Source organism: Barbatula barbatula (assembly GCF_947034865.1).
Source record: "Barbatula barbatula genome assembly, chromosome: 24".
Lineage (NCBI taxonomy): Eukaryota > Metazoa > Chordata > Actinopteri > Cypriniformes > Nemacheilidae > Barbatula > Barbatula barbatula.
Genome location: NC_136787.1, coordinates 19,286,997 through 19,299,603, shown reverse-complemented (window position 1 = coordinate 19,299,603; position 12,607 = coordinate 19,286,997). Strand labels below are relative to the sequence as shown.

General features: G+C 38.1%; 1 protein-coding gene across 3 annotated transcripts; it reads right to left on the bottom strand.

Moving 5' to 3' along the window:
• Window positions 1–6: 6 nt before the first annotated feature.
• Window positions 7–6,843, bottom strand: septin5b (septin 5b). Of its 3 annotated transcripts, XM_079449007.1 has the most exons (12): window positions 6,761–6,821; window positions 5,599–6,374; window positions 4,799–4,889; window positions 4,595–4,681; window positions 4,391–4,514; window positions 3,422–3,556; window positions 3,014–3,131; window positions 2,821–2,922; window positions 2,332–2,428; window positions 2,116–2,251; window positions 1,941–2,043; window positions 150–1,809 (listed from the first exon to the last, which is right to left on the bottom strand). In XM_079449007.1, exons 2-12 carry the CDS (start codon window positions 5,608–5,610, stop codon window positions 1,747–1,749), a joined length of 1,068 nt encoding a protein of 355 aa, XP_079305133.1. In that variant the 5' UTR covers window positions 5,611–6,374; window positions 6,761–6,821; the 3' UTR covers window positions 150–1,746. The 3 variants fall into 3 exon arrangements, with proteins under 3 accessions (XP_079305134.1, XP_079305133.1, XP_079305135.1); XM_079449008.1 differs by lacking the exon at window positions 5,599–6,374 and having other exon boundaries at window positions 7–1,809; window positions 6,761–6,843; XM_079449009.1 differs by lacking the exons at window positions 5,599–6,374; window positions 6,761–6,821 and adding an exon at window positions 6,591–6,624.
• Window positions 6,844–12,607: the final 5,764 nt, after the last annotated feature.

Here is a 12,607-nt window from a genome sequence, read left to right as displayed (position 1 = left end):
GTATATCGGAGATAATGGGATGTTTTATTGAAACCCTCAGAGACTGTTTTGTTTTCTGTGATGTCGTGCGTGGTATGTACATGAGACACGACGTAACATTACGTTGAATCACAAGAACACGTTTTTATCACAAGAAACACACGTGGACTGGACGTTAAACCTTTAATCTGAAAAACAAGGCTTTCAACCAACTTACCGTGCAGAAAAATATTTTTATTAACATCATGTGTTTGGTTATTTGGGCGTTAATGAAGTTTGCACTTAAAAACCGGAAATCTGGCTAGCGATAAAACTGCAAATTTCCGGCGACATAAGAGTCCGCGATCGTTGGCGACAGGTTTATTCATTCTATATATGTGTATTATATAAAACATTTACTTTGACCTTAAACTGTAATCTGTAAATATTAAATTATATCTAAATATATACTAAGTATTCAAGTACTATAGTGACTGTAGTGTAGTGGACATATGAAGAGTCTGGTTCCCTTCTTAAAACTTAAATGTTTTCATAAATCATTATAACATAATAAAAAAACATGATTTTTTAAAACTGCGATATCTCATTTTGAAACCAAACTCTTCATATGTTATATCGTGAGTTTAACATTTATTGAATCTAGAACATTACACATTGTAAGTGCCACCTTGAACAATCTAAGATTAATTCAAATAAAGTGTTGTTATGTTAAGAAACATTGGAAAGAGCAAAGAAAGCAACATTTCTGATACAAGTGCTTTATCTCTTATAGGGTCGTATAGGTGATGTATGATGAGGGTGAATGTTTCAGGCTTGTGGGAATATCAATCAAAGTCTCTAAAACAATTCTGGTATAGCACTTCTCATATTATTGCCTCCCTACCATTAATCACTTTATTATTTATATTATATAAGTCACCTTAAATAAAAGCATCCGCTAAATGCCTCAATATATAATTAATGCAGTGCAGGTCATATCAAGATCTCAACGCATGCATTATAACAAACACTGTCAGAGATTGTCTGATATGTTTTTCCAATTAGTTACATATTAGTGCTAATTTTGAGAATAAATTAATGTTTTTCTTTTCATACTGTTAGTGGTGTAATATCATCGGAACAATACAAAATTGTCAGAAAGTATTTTTTAAAGTGCAATCTATGAAAGAGAGCAGACAAAAGTTGGATCTATAAGCAAAGCACCATAACACTTCTTGGCAACTTGAACAGCAAAACTGGCAATTAAAGGATGCTCTGAATAAATAAATAATGCAAATAAGCTGATAGAAACAAATATATAAACACGTTAAAAAGGAGTCATAATGCTTTTGTTCATTATTAAGTGTGTAAACCTGTTGTACTCATCATACTTTGTTGGTTTAGCTGCTTAAAATGAGTTTAAAATACTCAGAGCTCTATTTGAAACACGTCTGCACATTCGCATTTCTAATAGTACAAAAACTTGTTTTGAAAGGTGTCACAAAAATGTGTCAACGATAAACGATTAGCGCAGAAACAACAATACTAACAGTTGTCATGTCTACAACGTGTAAAGCAGTCATTGCCATGGAAACAGTAGTAAAATATCACATTCTGTACAAAGTAAAACAGATCACAAATGTTTGAGCTTGAATTCATTTTTAGATGCACTAGACCCTGTTTAAATCAGACAACGTGTGATGCGTGTCGTGTTCATCGCATGTCATTCAGCGTGTTGTGGTGTCTGCTTGTGTTGTGTCGACAGACAGAAGTTTGGGTTATTTCTGCTCACAGGTCCTGCTCATGCATCTGCTGCTGCATTTTCTGAAGCATCTCTTGCATTCTCCGCAACTGTGAACATGACATCAATTATTGTTCATATTTCAGGTGGGATAAATGTTAATGTATCATGGAAATCTATTTTCACTTTATCAAATGGTTTATAATATAAAGTAATAATATGACAAGACGGGGCAGCTGACCTCTTCGTCCTTCATCTTTATCAGTTTTTCCGTCTCTGCGTCAGGTGTGGACAGTGGGAGAATAGGGATGGGGCTCTCCACGCGGCTATCCAGGGTCAGTTTGCTGGCAAAAACAAAACTCAACTTCAGTATTAATCTACACTTTTTGTGTCCGACAGAGGAACCCAAGCTCTACCTTGTCATCTGCTGTATGCACTGAGCTCTGTAGTTTTCATAGTGCCCGTCACACGTGATGTCCTTCAGGTCGTGCATGTGAGAGCGAATCAGCATGTTCCTCAGCTTGACGAAATCACAGTGAGACTGATTCTCCACTGCACAAACACAAAAACGTCTTTACTGCATCGAGTCATGTGCGAGCAATGAAAGGTGTGAAACACAGCAGTGTACTGACCTTCCACGATGCCCCATGGGTACAGTCTCCCTCTCATCCGCTGACCTTTAACCTCCACTGTTGTGTTGCTGCCGATCACAGCAAAGGGGGCGCTCTCCTAAAACACAAAGACGTGAACATTTCTGTCTACAAATACAGAATTAAATGTAATTGCTCAGTATCATTTTTGTCTCAGTTGTCTCTCCTAAAAGAGAATCAAACTAGATTTTTGAAACCCATGAAGAGTCTGGAGGTGTGAGCTGAAATAATCTGGATTTGATGGGAAATGTTTGAGTTGATATTGAGATCTATAATATAGATTTTTGATAACGGACTTGACAGATCTGAGCTCAGTTTGACGCATTGTTGACGTCTCTTTTCAAACTCTCATGACAGACACGTTTCAGATTTTTCTCGCAGGAGATGCAAATGAGAGCACAAGTTTTCATTTGCTCTGAGACGTTAAAGAGATAGTGTGTGTGATTTCTCTTTTACATGAGCAAGACGGACCTTCAGCTCACGGTCCTGTTGTTTCATCTCTTCGTCCTCATCAGAATCACAGTCTGGAAACTGATACACTTTGATACCAAACTTCTCGATCTCTTCTCTCACCTTGAACAGAAGGATGAAGTTTATTTGTGTGTGACAGCAAGGACGGCGTCCGCGTGTGAATGCGAGCGGAACGTGTGTAAAAGCTCTTTACCCTGTCCTTCATCTTCTTCATCTCCGCTGGCGTCAGACAGTCAGCCTTGGAAATGAGCGGAATCACGTTGACCTTGTCCTGGAGAGCTTTCATAAACTCCACGTCCACGGGCCGCAAACTGAGAGGAGTGAACAGACACGGTTATCCGTCAATCTTAAGTCATTTATTTACTTTGGTTTGCATTGTTTACTTTCCATCTGTATGTGTTTTAATGTAAATATTTGTCATGTAATGTGATCGCAGACCTGCTGAAGTTCAGAATTTAAATGTTTATTAAAACTCATCATGTCTATTGTCTGTCTATTTGTTTTTCATCATTATATGACTATGTGCTTAAGCCACCAATAACATTAATCTTAGCTCTGTTATTTCTCATAAATGTCAGCATGTTCAGCACGGCTTCATTACCCGTGTCCAAATGGAGGAATGAAGTACAGGCAGCAGTGGACGCGGTTATCCTGAATATTCTTCCTGTTCAACCCACTTTCATCTCTGAAATACTGCTCAAACTGTTGCTCGATGTAATCCGTGATGGCCTTCCAGCTTACAAATGACATAAAGAAAGAATTCATTCATTGCAAAAACATATTTCTTACTTCGCATTTTTATCTTGATCCTAGTTACAATATACATCAAGATACACAAGGAAAGTGACCTCAAATATTTTGTCTTGTTTTGTGAACAAGTGTATTGATTTTTTTTTGCTTGTTTTAAACAAAACCTTACTTCAGTCTTATATATTTCCTTTCATAAAACGAGACGAAATATCAAACCTCACTTTCCTTGTCAAGTAAATGTATCTAGATTTAAGATTTTTTACCTAGAAAACAAGACAAAAATGCTTAGTAAGAAAATTCATTGTTTGCAGTGTTTATTTTGGTTAGTTATTTTTAAACACTATAAAAAGGATTAGATCATCCAGCAACTGATTTCGTCATTAAAAGACAACATAATCATAATCTCCTTTACGAACGTGTAAATAACACAAAACATTCATTTCACTGTATTTAAAGGGATAGCTCCTCAAATTCTGTCCTCATTTACTCACGCTCATGTAATTTCATACCTGTATCATTTACTTTGTTCCAATGAACACAAAGAAATATATTTGGAAGAGTGTTAGTGATTTTTCATAGTAGGAAGAATTAAATGATAGTCAAGCGGTGCCAAAATATCTCATGGTGTGTTCAACACTATGGTAGTGGATGATGTCCCAGAACATTCTTCCCAATATCTTTCACTGTGTCCATAGGAACAAAGACATTTATACAGGTTTGAAACAACCTGAGTGTCAGTAAATGTTGACAGATTTTTCATTTTTGGACCCCTTTAACCCAGAATATTACTTGAATATCAGATAAACCTGTATGTACACACCACTCTGTGTTATTGACGGCGTCTCCGAAACCTGGCGTGTCCACAATGGTCAGTTTCAGTTTAACACCTTTCTCCTCGATGTCAACGGTGTGTTTGAGGATCTCCACCGTCTGACTAATGCGTTCTAGAAGATCAGATAAAGAGTTAATGAACGTTTGCTTTGTTGAAACAAGATGTCTGTGGATTTGTTTAGCCGATACACACCTTCAGCGTTCAGTAGTTTTCTGTCTTTGTACAGATCTGTGAGGAACAGGCTGTTGATCAGGGTGGACTTTCCTAAACCAGACTCGCCTGAAACAGCAAAACACGTTGAGCACAAACACGTCTTTGCAATATTTCCTTTTCGTAAACTATTTCTATTCTGAGTGTATATATCGATGCACAGGCTTTGTGATAAGAAAACATCACCTGCCACCATGAGTGTGAAGTCGAAGCCTTTCTTCACCGACTTCCTGTGAACCTGATTCGGGAGGGTGGCGAAGCCGACGTACTCTTTCTCCTGAAATACAGGTGTAAGATTACATTTGAATAATTCTATCCAAAACTGACCACATCGCTTTCCGAAACAAAACACCTGCACTGTATGCAAAAAATGACCAAACCGCGCATCCTGACATAACTGAAGGTATAAATATTCATCCGAGCTTCCCACCCCAAACCTCTGAGGTAGGGATGTGTGTCACACACTACATTAGTAGGCCATTCCCAGAATTCATGTTTCATTTTTCTGAGAGAGTGAGTCGGAGCAGAAGGCCTTCATACAGAACACACACAACATCCTCATTTACAAGATTACATCACGTACTCTTACATAAACTTCTCTGTCACGCTTGGGTTGCATCACAAATACGCCCAAAATCCTTCATGGGTCATTTCCTCTTACTCAGATTGTGTTTGGGTGAGGCTTGTTGAAATTCAACATTTTAACGTTTATGCATTTGGCAGACGTTTTTACCCAAAGCGACTTACATTGCATTGTACTATACAACATATGTATTGTGTGTCACCTTACAATTTTATGTGAGGTGAGCTCTTGTCCAGTTATCAACCACCAAGCAATGATATAGCAATGCACTAAAACCACTCACGACAACCTAACAATAGCAAAGCAACCCAATTTCACTCAAATACAATAGATTCTCCTGCTTGGCTTCGTGTCAGAGACTTAAAAAAGGATTCTCTGTATCTCCAGAGAGTATAATCCTCACCGAGAGGATCATAGCAGATATTGCTTCAATGCTCTGGCCGTAGTCCCAGCTCCTGGAAACTGTGAATTTATCAGTGGCCGATTACAGACAAACTGCACAAGAAACCAGATGAAGGTTTCTGTGCTTTACAGCCATTAGTCAAAACACCACAGACTGACAGGGTGCACAATGACACATGATCCAGGACAGTGCACACAACTATAGAAGTATATAAAATGTACAAAATAAAGAGTCAAACATTAGAAAGTGCCTATTAAACAGCACATGGGTAATTCACACGAAGGCTTATAAAAGGACTCTCTGGCGGAAGAGATATTGTATCTCAATGGGACCTTCCTGGTTATATAAAATAAAAGAAATAAAAGCATTTCACCCCAAAGTGTCATTTTCATAATGCCTCACAAAATCTATACATCACGTTTTATACATTAAGATGCTATTTGTTGCACTGCTGTGATTATTTAAATAAGAAATCATCTCATTTTCTGTATAATTGATCATATATTTTAGTTGATATGACATTATCATAGTCCTCCATCACTAAACATCATTTTGAAATGAAATGTATATAATTAGCTGTCTTTTATGGAAAGCATTCTTCAGGACCAGAGGACTGGCCCAATTTCAACATCTTTTGTTCTGTTTACAGCACTGCTGCTTGAGGTTTAACCAGAGATCACGATGAAAGTGGGTCAGCAGGGAGTGATGCTGAATTTAAGCATTAAAGAAGATCAGCTTCCATGCAGCCTGTCTCTGAGATGCTCAACACCCGTGAACTGAATGGAAAGACACAGATACACTTACATGTCCGCTAAAACACAGGAAAAAACATGACACATTATTAAACTAAACACAAATAGATTCACACATGCACTGCATGAACATCACGCTGTGTCCCAGTCCAGCACACTGACCCAGAAATATATTTATATGTAAATCAACCGAAGTGAAATTGAAATAAACGATGATTAACGAGTAAAGGCTGCGCTCACCTCTCCATCCTCTGTTGTTATGGAGATGCCCGGAGCCAGTGCGGATGCAGACGCCCATGAGAGCGCGATGGGGAAAACCAGCGAGATTTGAGCAACAAATAAATGACATTTACTTGATTTAATATCGCTGAAATATCAGCCGCATGCTGGTCATATCTGTTCCGTTTTACCTGATTTCACCAGCCGACTCTTGAACCTGCCGCTGCTCGTCATTACTCCAGCTTTCACGATGCCGAATTATCTCTCATACTATTGAGAAGGCTGTGTGATTAACATTCATGAGTCGAGACTTCACCATTGGACGGTTACGGATATGACGTCAGCACGCACGGCTGCGTTTTGTAATTAATATTCATGACATGCGGCTTTCACCATAGTAGGATTCGTATAGCTGCTGCGGGAACCGCTGGAATTATAATGGAACCGGATGTGAAGCATCTGACTGAAATCACATCTTGTTCACATCTAGCCACATTTTTTCTAACTGTTTTAAAAACTTGAATAAACGAATACGAGTTTTAATGATATAAAATATGAGCCGTTTGTTGGAAGGTGTCAACGCATTAAATGCAGCGATAAAGACTTTTAAATATAAACGTAGCCTACACGCAAAATGGCAATTAAAAAAATCGATTGATTTATTAATTTATCTTTATTAAATTATTTATTTGTATCGTGTACATGAATAACTCTACACTGTAGAAATATTCTCTCGAAATTACAGTATTACAGGCAGAAGTTTGCCAGTAACTTACTGTAGATTTACATTTATGTGATTTATTGGCAACAGAGAAATTTAGTCTCCATCTTTACAGAAAAAACTTTAAAACATCAGCTTCATGCAAAGCATTCTGGGAACCAAAATTAAAAAAGAAAAAGGATTATGTGGATTTCTGGTTCCCAGAATGCTTTGCATGAGGCTGATGTTTTTTCTGTAAAGATAAAGTTAATGTTTCATATTCAATATTCATTTATCTTTGAACAAACTCTTGCCGATACATTACATGAATAAAAATCTACAGGGAGTTACTGGCAACTAGCTGCATAACTACAGGAAAAACGTTTACAGTGTATTATTCTAGCTGTTCTACGAACCCAAAGCCGCAAGGTGGCAGTGTTACGTCATAGTGCTAAACGCTCCTCGCGCTCTGACAGCCTTTATGAGCTCATCCTCAAACTATAGGTCACGCGTCGCGTCGCATCGCATCGCATTGTGATTTTCCCGTCAGAGAGCAAACAACGGAAAATGTCCGGAGATCAACACAATGGTGAGAGACTGGCTGGTAAATAATGCCCAGGAAACTCAGCCTATAGATGTGTACCCGAAGTGGAGCGTTTTATTTATTTTCAGAACACATCAAAAGAATCCACTGATATTTTAACTCTGCTTGTGAAAAAAACGATGAATGAATGTGGGTTGATAAAATATGATCCGCCTTTCTAAGGTGACCCACATTTTTTACAACGGCATACCCCTATAAACAACAAACAACTATTTTTGTACACAACTACGCATCTCTCCAATCCAGAAACTACTGACACAATGTTAAAATGATATACTTTTGAATAAAAGACGCACATCGCAGTACATGAAGGGACGTACATAACTTTGCAATCTGGTTGTGTTGTATTTCACGCAGTTTTCCACACTGCACAATATGTGTATTGTTAGAAGTGATGTCTTTAAAGTGCACTTAACGCACGTACTATACTGTACACTTGTCGAGCGTAGAAATATGTAATAAATGTCAACGCTTATGTGAAAACCCCAGAGGTCACCGTTCACCGCAGTGTGTTTGTAGGCCGGTGTTGACCTCCCCAATATGGCGGTGAGGTTGACACACGATTCAGCACATTATGCGGCGTCTGTGTACGTCTAACACTCCTCAATTTATAAACGGTGGACGTGTTATGGTCACTGTATCGGATTGACGTCAAGTCAGGTAATCACAGCAGCCAATGGTCAGATCTCACTGTGTTTATGGTAGTGTTTCGAGACAAAGATAAACCATAACAACATCATTTTGACACATTTGTTTTTTTAACCCTACAGCTTTCTACTTCTTTCTCTGTTAACATTGGCTAACATTTACTTGTTTTGACAGACAACGGAATACCTAAACTAAAGTAACCAAAACAAAATTGCATTTAAACAAATGCCTACCTATAATGAAATAAATATGATCCGGATATAAAGGTATTGTAAATAAGAGCAAGAACTTTAATTGAGTTTCTTCTCTCTGCTTTCCTCGTTTGCTCTCAAGGGGAAAAACTCTTAAAATGTATTTCCATATCTATTGTAGTATCTATGTACTAATTATAATACTTTACAGTAAAGCAAGTTTTCAGTGTATGAAATGCTTATTAAAGGGGTCATATAACGCAAATACATGTTTTCTAGTATTAGACACAAAATGAAAGTGTGGGAACAAAAGATGCGTTCTATCTAAAAGCGAATGTTCACCCAGACCTGCCTGAAACACCTCGTGTAGCCACACCCCCACAAATCTACATCAGCTCGTGGTATGATTTGACTAAGACCGCCCAAATGTAAACACAAGTAATGTGGGCGTATCTGTCAGAACAATTGAAGAGGAACCTGATGTTCCAAATATGGTCAGAGGCGTTACATTTCCCTCACACGCTTACAGTATTCCACCAATCACTACGCACTGGTGAACAGGCCAATCACAGCACACCTCGCTGTTCAGAGCCATGAGGTTTTTAAAAAATCTGCATGTGTCAGAGAGGCGGAGCAAAGAGGAGAAACAAACATGTACGATGTGTGGAAAATACAGCGTTTCTGAACCTTAAATATTGTTTACACGCTGCGTTACATCAAATACAAACCATAATACCTGTTTTAGCCGTATCATACGACCCCTTTAAATGAGCAATAGTTTTGTTGATGTATAGTCATAACAAACACTATTGATCAATCCAGCAGATGCTGTAAAGGGGGTTTGTGTGATCTGGTTTATTCCTGTTAAGGTCACTTCATCAGATCCAGAATGTCTGCTGTGTTACGGGCATGTAGTTAAAAACAAAGGTCCTGTGAAACAAAAGCATTACAGACAAGGGCAGTGCTGCTCGCAATCATTTACGTGGCCAAGACTGAACATGGGGCAAGCGGGAGTGAAATAATGCTGGGAAAATTACAGTGACCTTCCTGTGCTTTAATGTGTTGTGTGTTAATACACATCAGAAGCGGTTAATGGACACACACAAGCATTGTTGTCCTTTCTGTTGTCAGCATATTGGCAAAATTCCAGTTCAGTTTCTTAATTGGCTTTATGGCTCTGATGTCATTAGACTTTCCTGCGTTCAGTGTTGACAAACAGAGTTTCTCTCGGCCTGGAGGTCATTCAATGTACAAACCTCACAGCCAAACGCATGACACTCTCTTCTCATCCATGTGGATTCTTCAAGCCTTTCCTTAACATGTTGTCTGTGTGTTTTGAGATGTTTTTACACAGGTGGCACCAAAAATGAATAATTTACGTATTTCTCTAGAAATTACAGTATTACTGTACTGTATGAAAACAGTTTGCCAGTAACTTACTGTAGATTTACATTCATGTTATTAACTGGCAACAGTTTGTTCGAAGATAAATGCACATTAAACATTAACAAGTCTTCCAGGTTCCCAGAATGCTTTGCACGCGGATGTTTTTTTCTGTAAGGATAAAGACTTGTTAATGTTTAATGTTCATTTATCTTTGAACAAACCATAAAAATCTACAGTAAGTTACTGGCAACTAGCTGCATAATTACAAGAAAGAAGCTTAATGTGTTTTTCAGTGAGACATGAATAACTAATAAAGACGGAGGCCTGCGCCTGACTTCTGTCCTAGAAACGACCTGACAGGGTTTGTTTGAATTGTATTCACACTCGTTCTTGGAATCACAATCGTCTGAGACATCTGGGGGTCGCCGTCTCATTGCAGGTTTTAGATTGTAAGGTAATGAAAATGATGTAAGCATGACGCAGAATGTTATGGATTCTTGCCAGCGGACTCATTTTTTCCGGTTCTGAAGAAAAGGGTTTTCTCTGAGAAACACCACAGGATGCTTCATGGTCACACATGGCCCTGGAAGGTTTCTCAACACAATATGTTTTGTTGGCATGTGAGGAACACATGGGCATCTGTACAATAGCTCATTAGAGTGGAATCCAGCGTCTCTGCAGCGCTGTGGTAAAGATGGCTGGTACGCCGCAGGAAAGGTTTATTGTTCTGTACAAGCTGTTTCCTTGTTTCTCTGCTCATGATGAACAATTGAAACATGACGGATGGAGTCAGGACCAATGTGGTGGACTGAAAGCTGGCAGTACAGTCACTTTCATTAAGAAGAGAATGACAATATAAAGCACTTAATGTTTCTGTACTGAGAGTGTTAGTGCTGGAACAGTGGATAATTTATATTGTGTCTTTTTAAAACGCAATAAAACGATGTTTTAGTTTTCACAGTGGATTCTGATGTTTATGGGAAGTTTATCGTTTGGAAAAGCTTGTGTTCATTGTAAACACTTCTCTTACTGTTTAACTTGTCAAATAATGAAGAAAGCGTAGTGAAATCACATAGTGGCCAAAAGTAATGTGAGGGTACGCTCTTAACAATAAAGATGCTTATCAGGTTTTTTACAACCACAGCGATGCCGCAGAAGAACCAATCTCTGGTTCCACAAAGAACCATTCAGCCAAAAGTTCTTTAAAGAACCATCTCTTTCTTAACGTTTATTATTTGAAGAAACTTTTTTGCCACAAAGAACCAGAACCATTTGGACAAAAAAGGTTCTTCCATGGCATCGTGAAGCACCTTTATTGTATCTGTACGTTTAATAACCCCTCAGGTTCAATGAAAACTGACAACAAACTAAACTTCTAAGGTATTTATTTGACCATCATTTGGCGAAAAGGCAAAATAAACTAACTTTTAACACACAAACAAAAGCATAGAAAAAAACACATAGATGACAGTAAATAAATCAAACGTTGAATCGAGTTTCAGAAGTTTGTTTGTGTTTTGTTGTTTTTAACTACATTTACTCTTGACTCCGTAAACTTTGTGTTGTGTTATATTTAAAAAGACTAAAATAAATTCTTCTCAAAGCTGAGCTTCTAAATCATGTATATTAAATGTTAAATATATTACTACTGAACATTCAACAAAAATAACTTGAAACTCCAGAAACCGCGTGATCTTACCAACAGAATGTCATGAACTGTTACATTAGTTACAATCAATGGTGACCAGTAAACACACCGCTGTTATTGTAGCGTACGGATGCGGGAAGTTCTATCAGTGATGTGAAGAATGATAACTCAGGAAATGTACAGTAATGTACAGTGAGTCACTGGAGTCTAATTGAGCTGCTGGTTTCATCGAGCAATATCCTAATGTTTTCTTCTGAACCAAAATGAAGCTCATCATTAACCTCTAAAGGTTCCCATAAGGCCTGTTTCCCGGCGATAACTGTTCCTGGATCAACATTATTCCTGAAACGTGGAAGGTATTGTTATTTTATAACACAGCCACTTAATATGACACGAGAGGGGCCGGGCGAGTTTTGGAAAGAACTTTCCCTGTGACTTACCGTCAGGCATTACTGTATTTACATTTCTACATAAACAGAATTCTTCAGACACAAATCACATGGCAATTATTGTAGAAAAAATATTTACACCTAAAATGATACGTGCAATGTACACATTATTTTAAAGGAAATTCACAGACTTCAGGAAAACGGAAACAGTACTTATATGTATTATGTATTCAGTAATAGTAATATGTATTCATTTTGTATTGAACCCACGGCCCTACGTGTCAGCATCATCGTCTGAGCATTACAAACAGAGAAGAACACAAGAGAAGCTGAACTCTTCACCGAAAAGAACGTTTGTTTGACGGTTGAATCTGACGGTGGGAGGAATAGCTAGATTTACCATCACGCCTGAACAATAGTCTTGAAGGAAATAATATGACAGAACAGGATTTCCACACAACACAACTCCGTC

What these genes read in the sequence shown, in the direction of transcription:
- septin5b (XM_079449007.1), bottom strand. An exon ending in GCCGTCAATAACACAGAGTG is followed by an intron (nt 3,557 to 4,390) that starts GTGTGTACATAC and finishes GTCATTTGTAAG; the next exon opens with CTGGAAGGCCATCACGGATT. An exon ending in AACAGGACCGTGAGCTGAAG is followed by an intron (nt 2,429 to 2,820) that starts GTCCGTCTTGCT and finishes TTTGTGTTTTAG; the next exon opens with GAGAGCGCCCCCTTTGCTGT.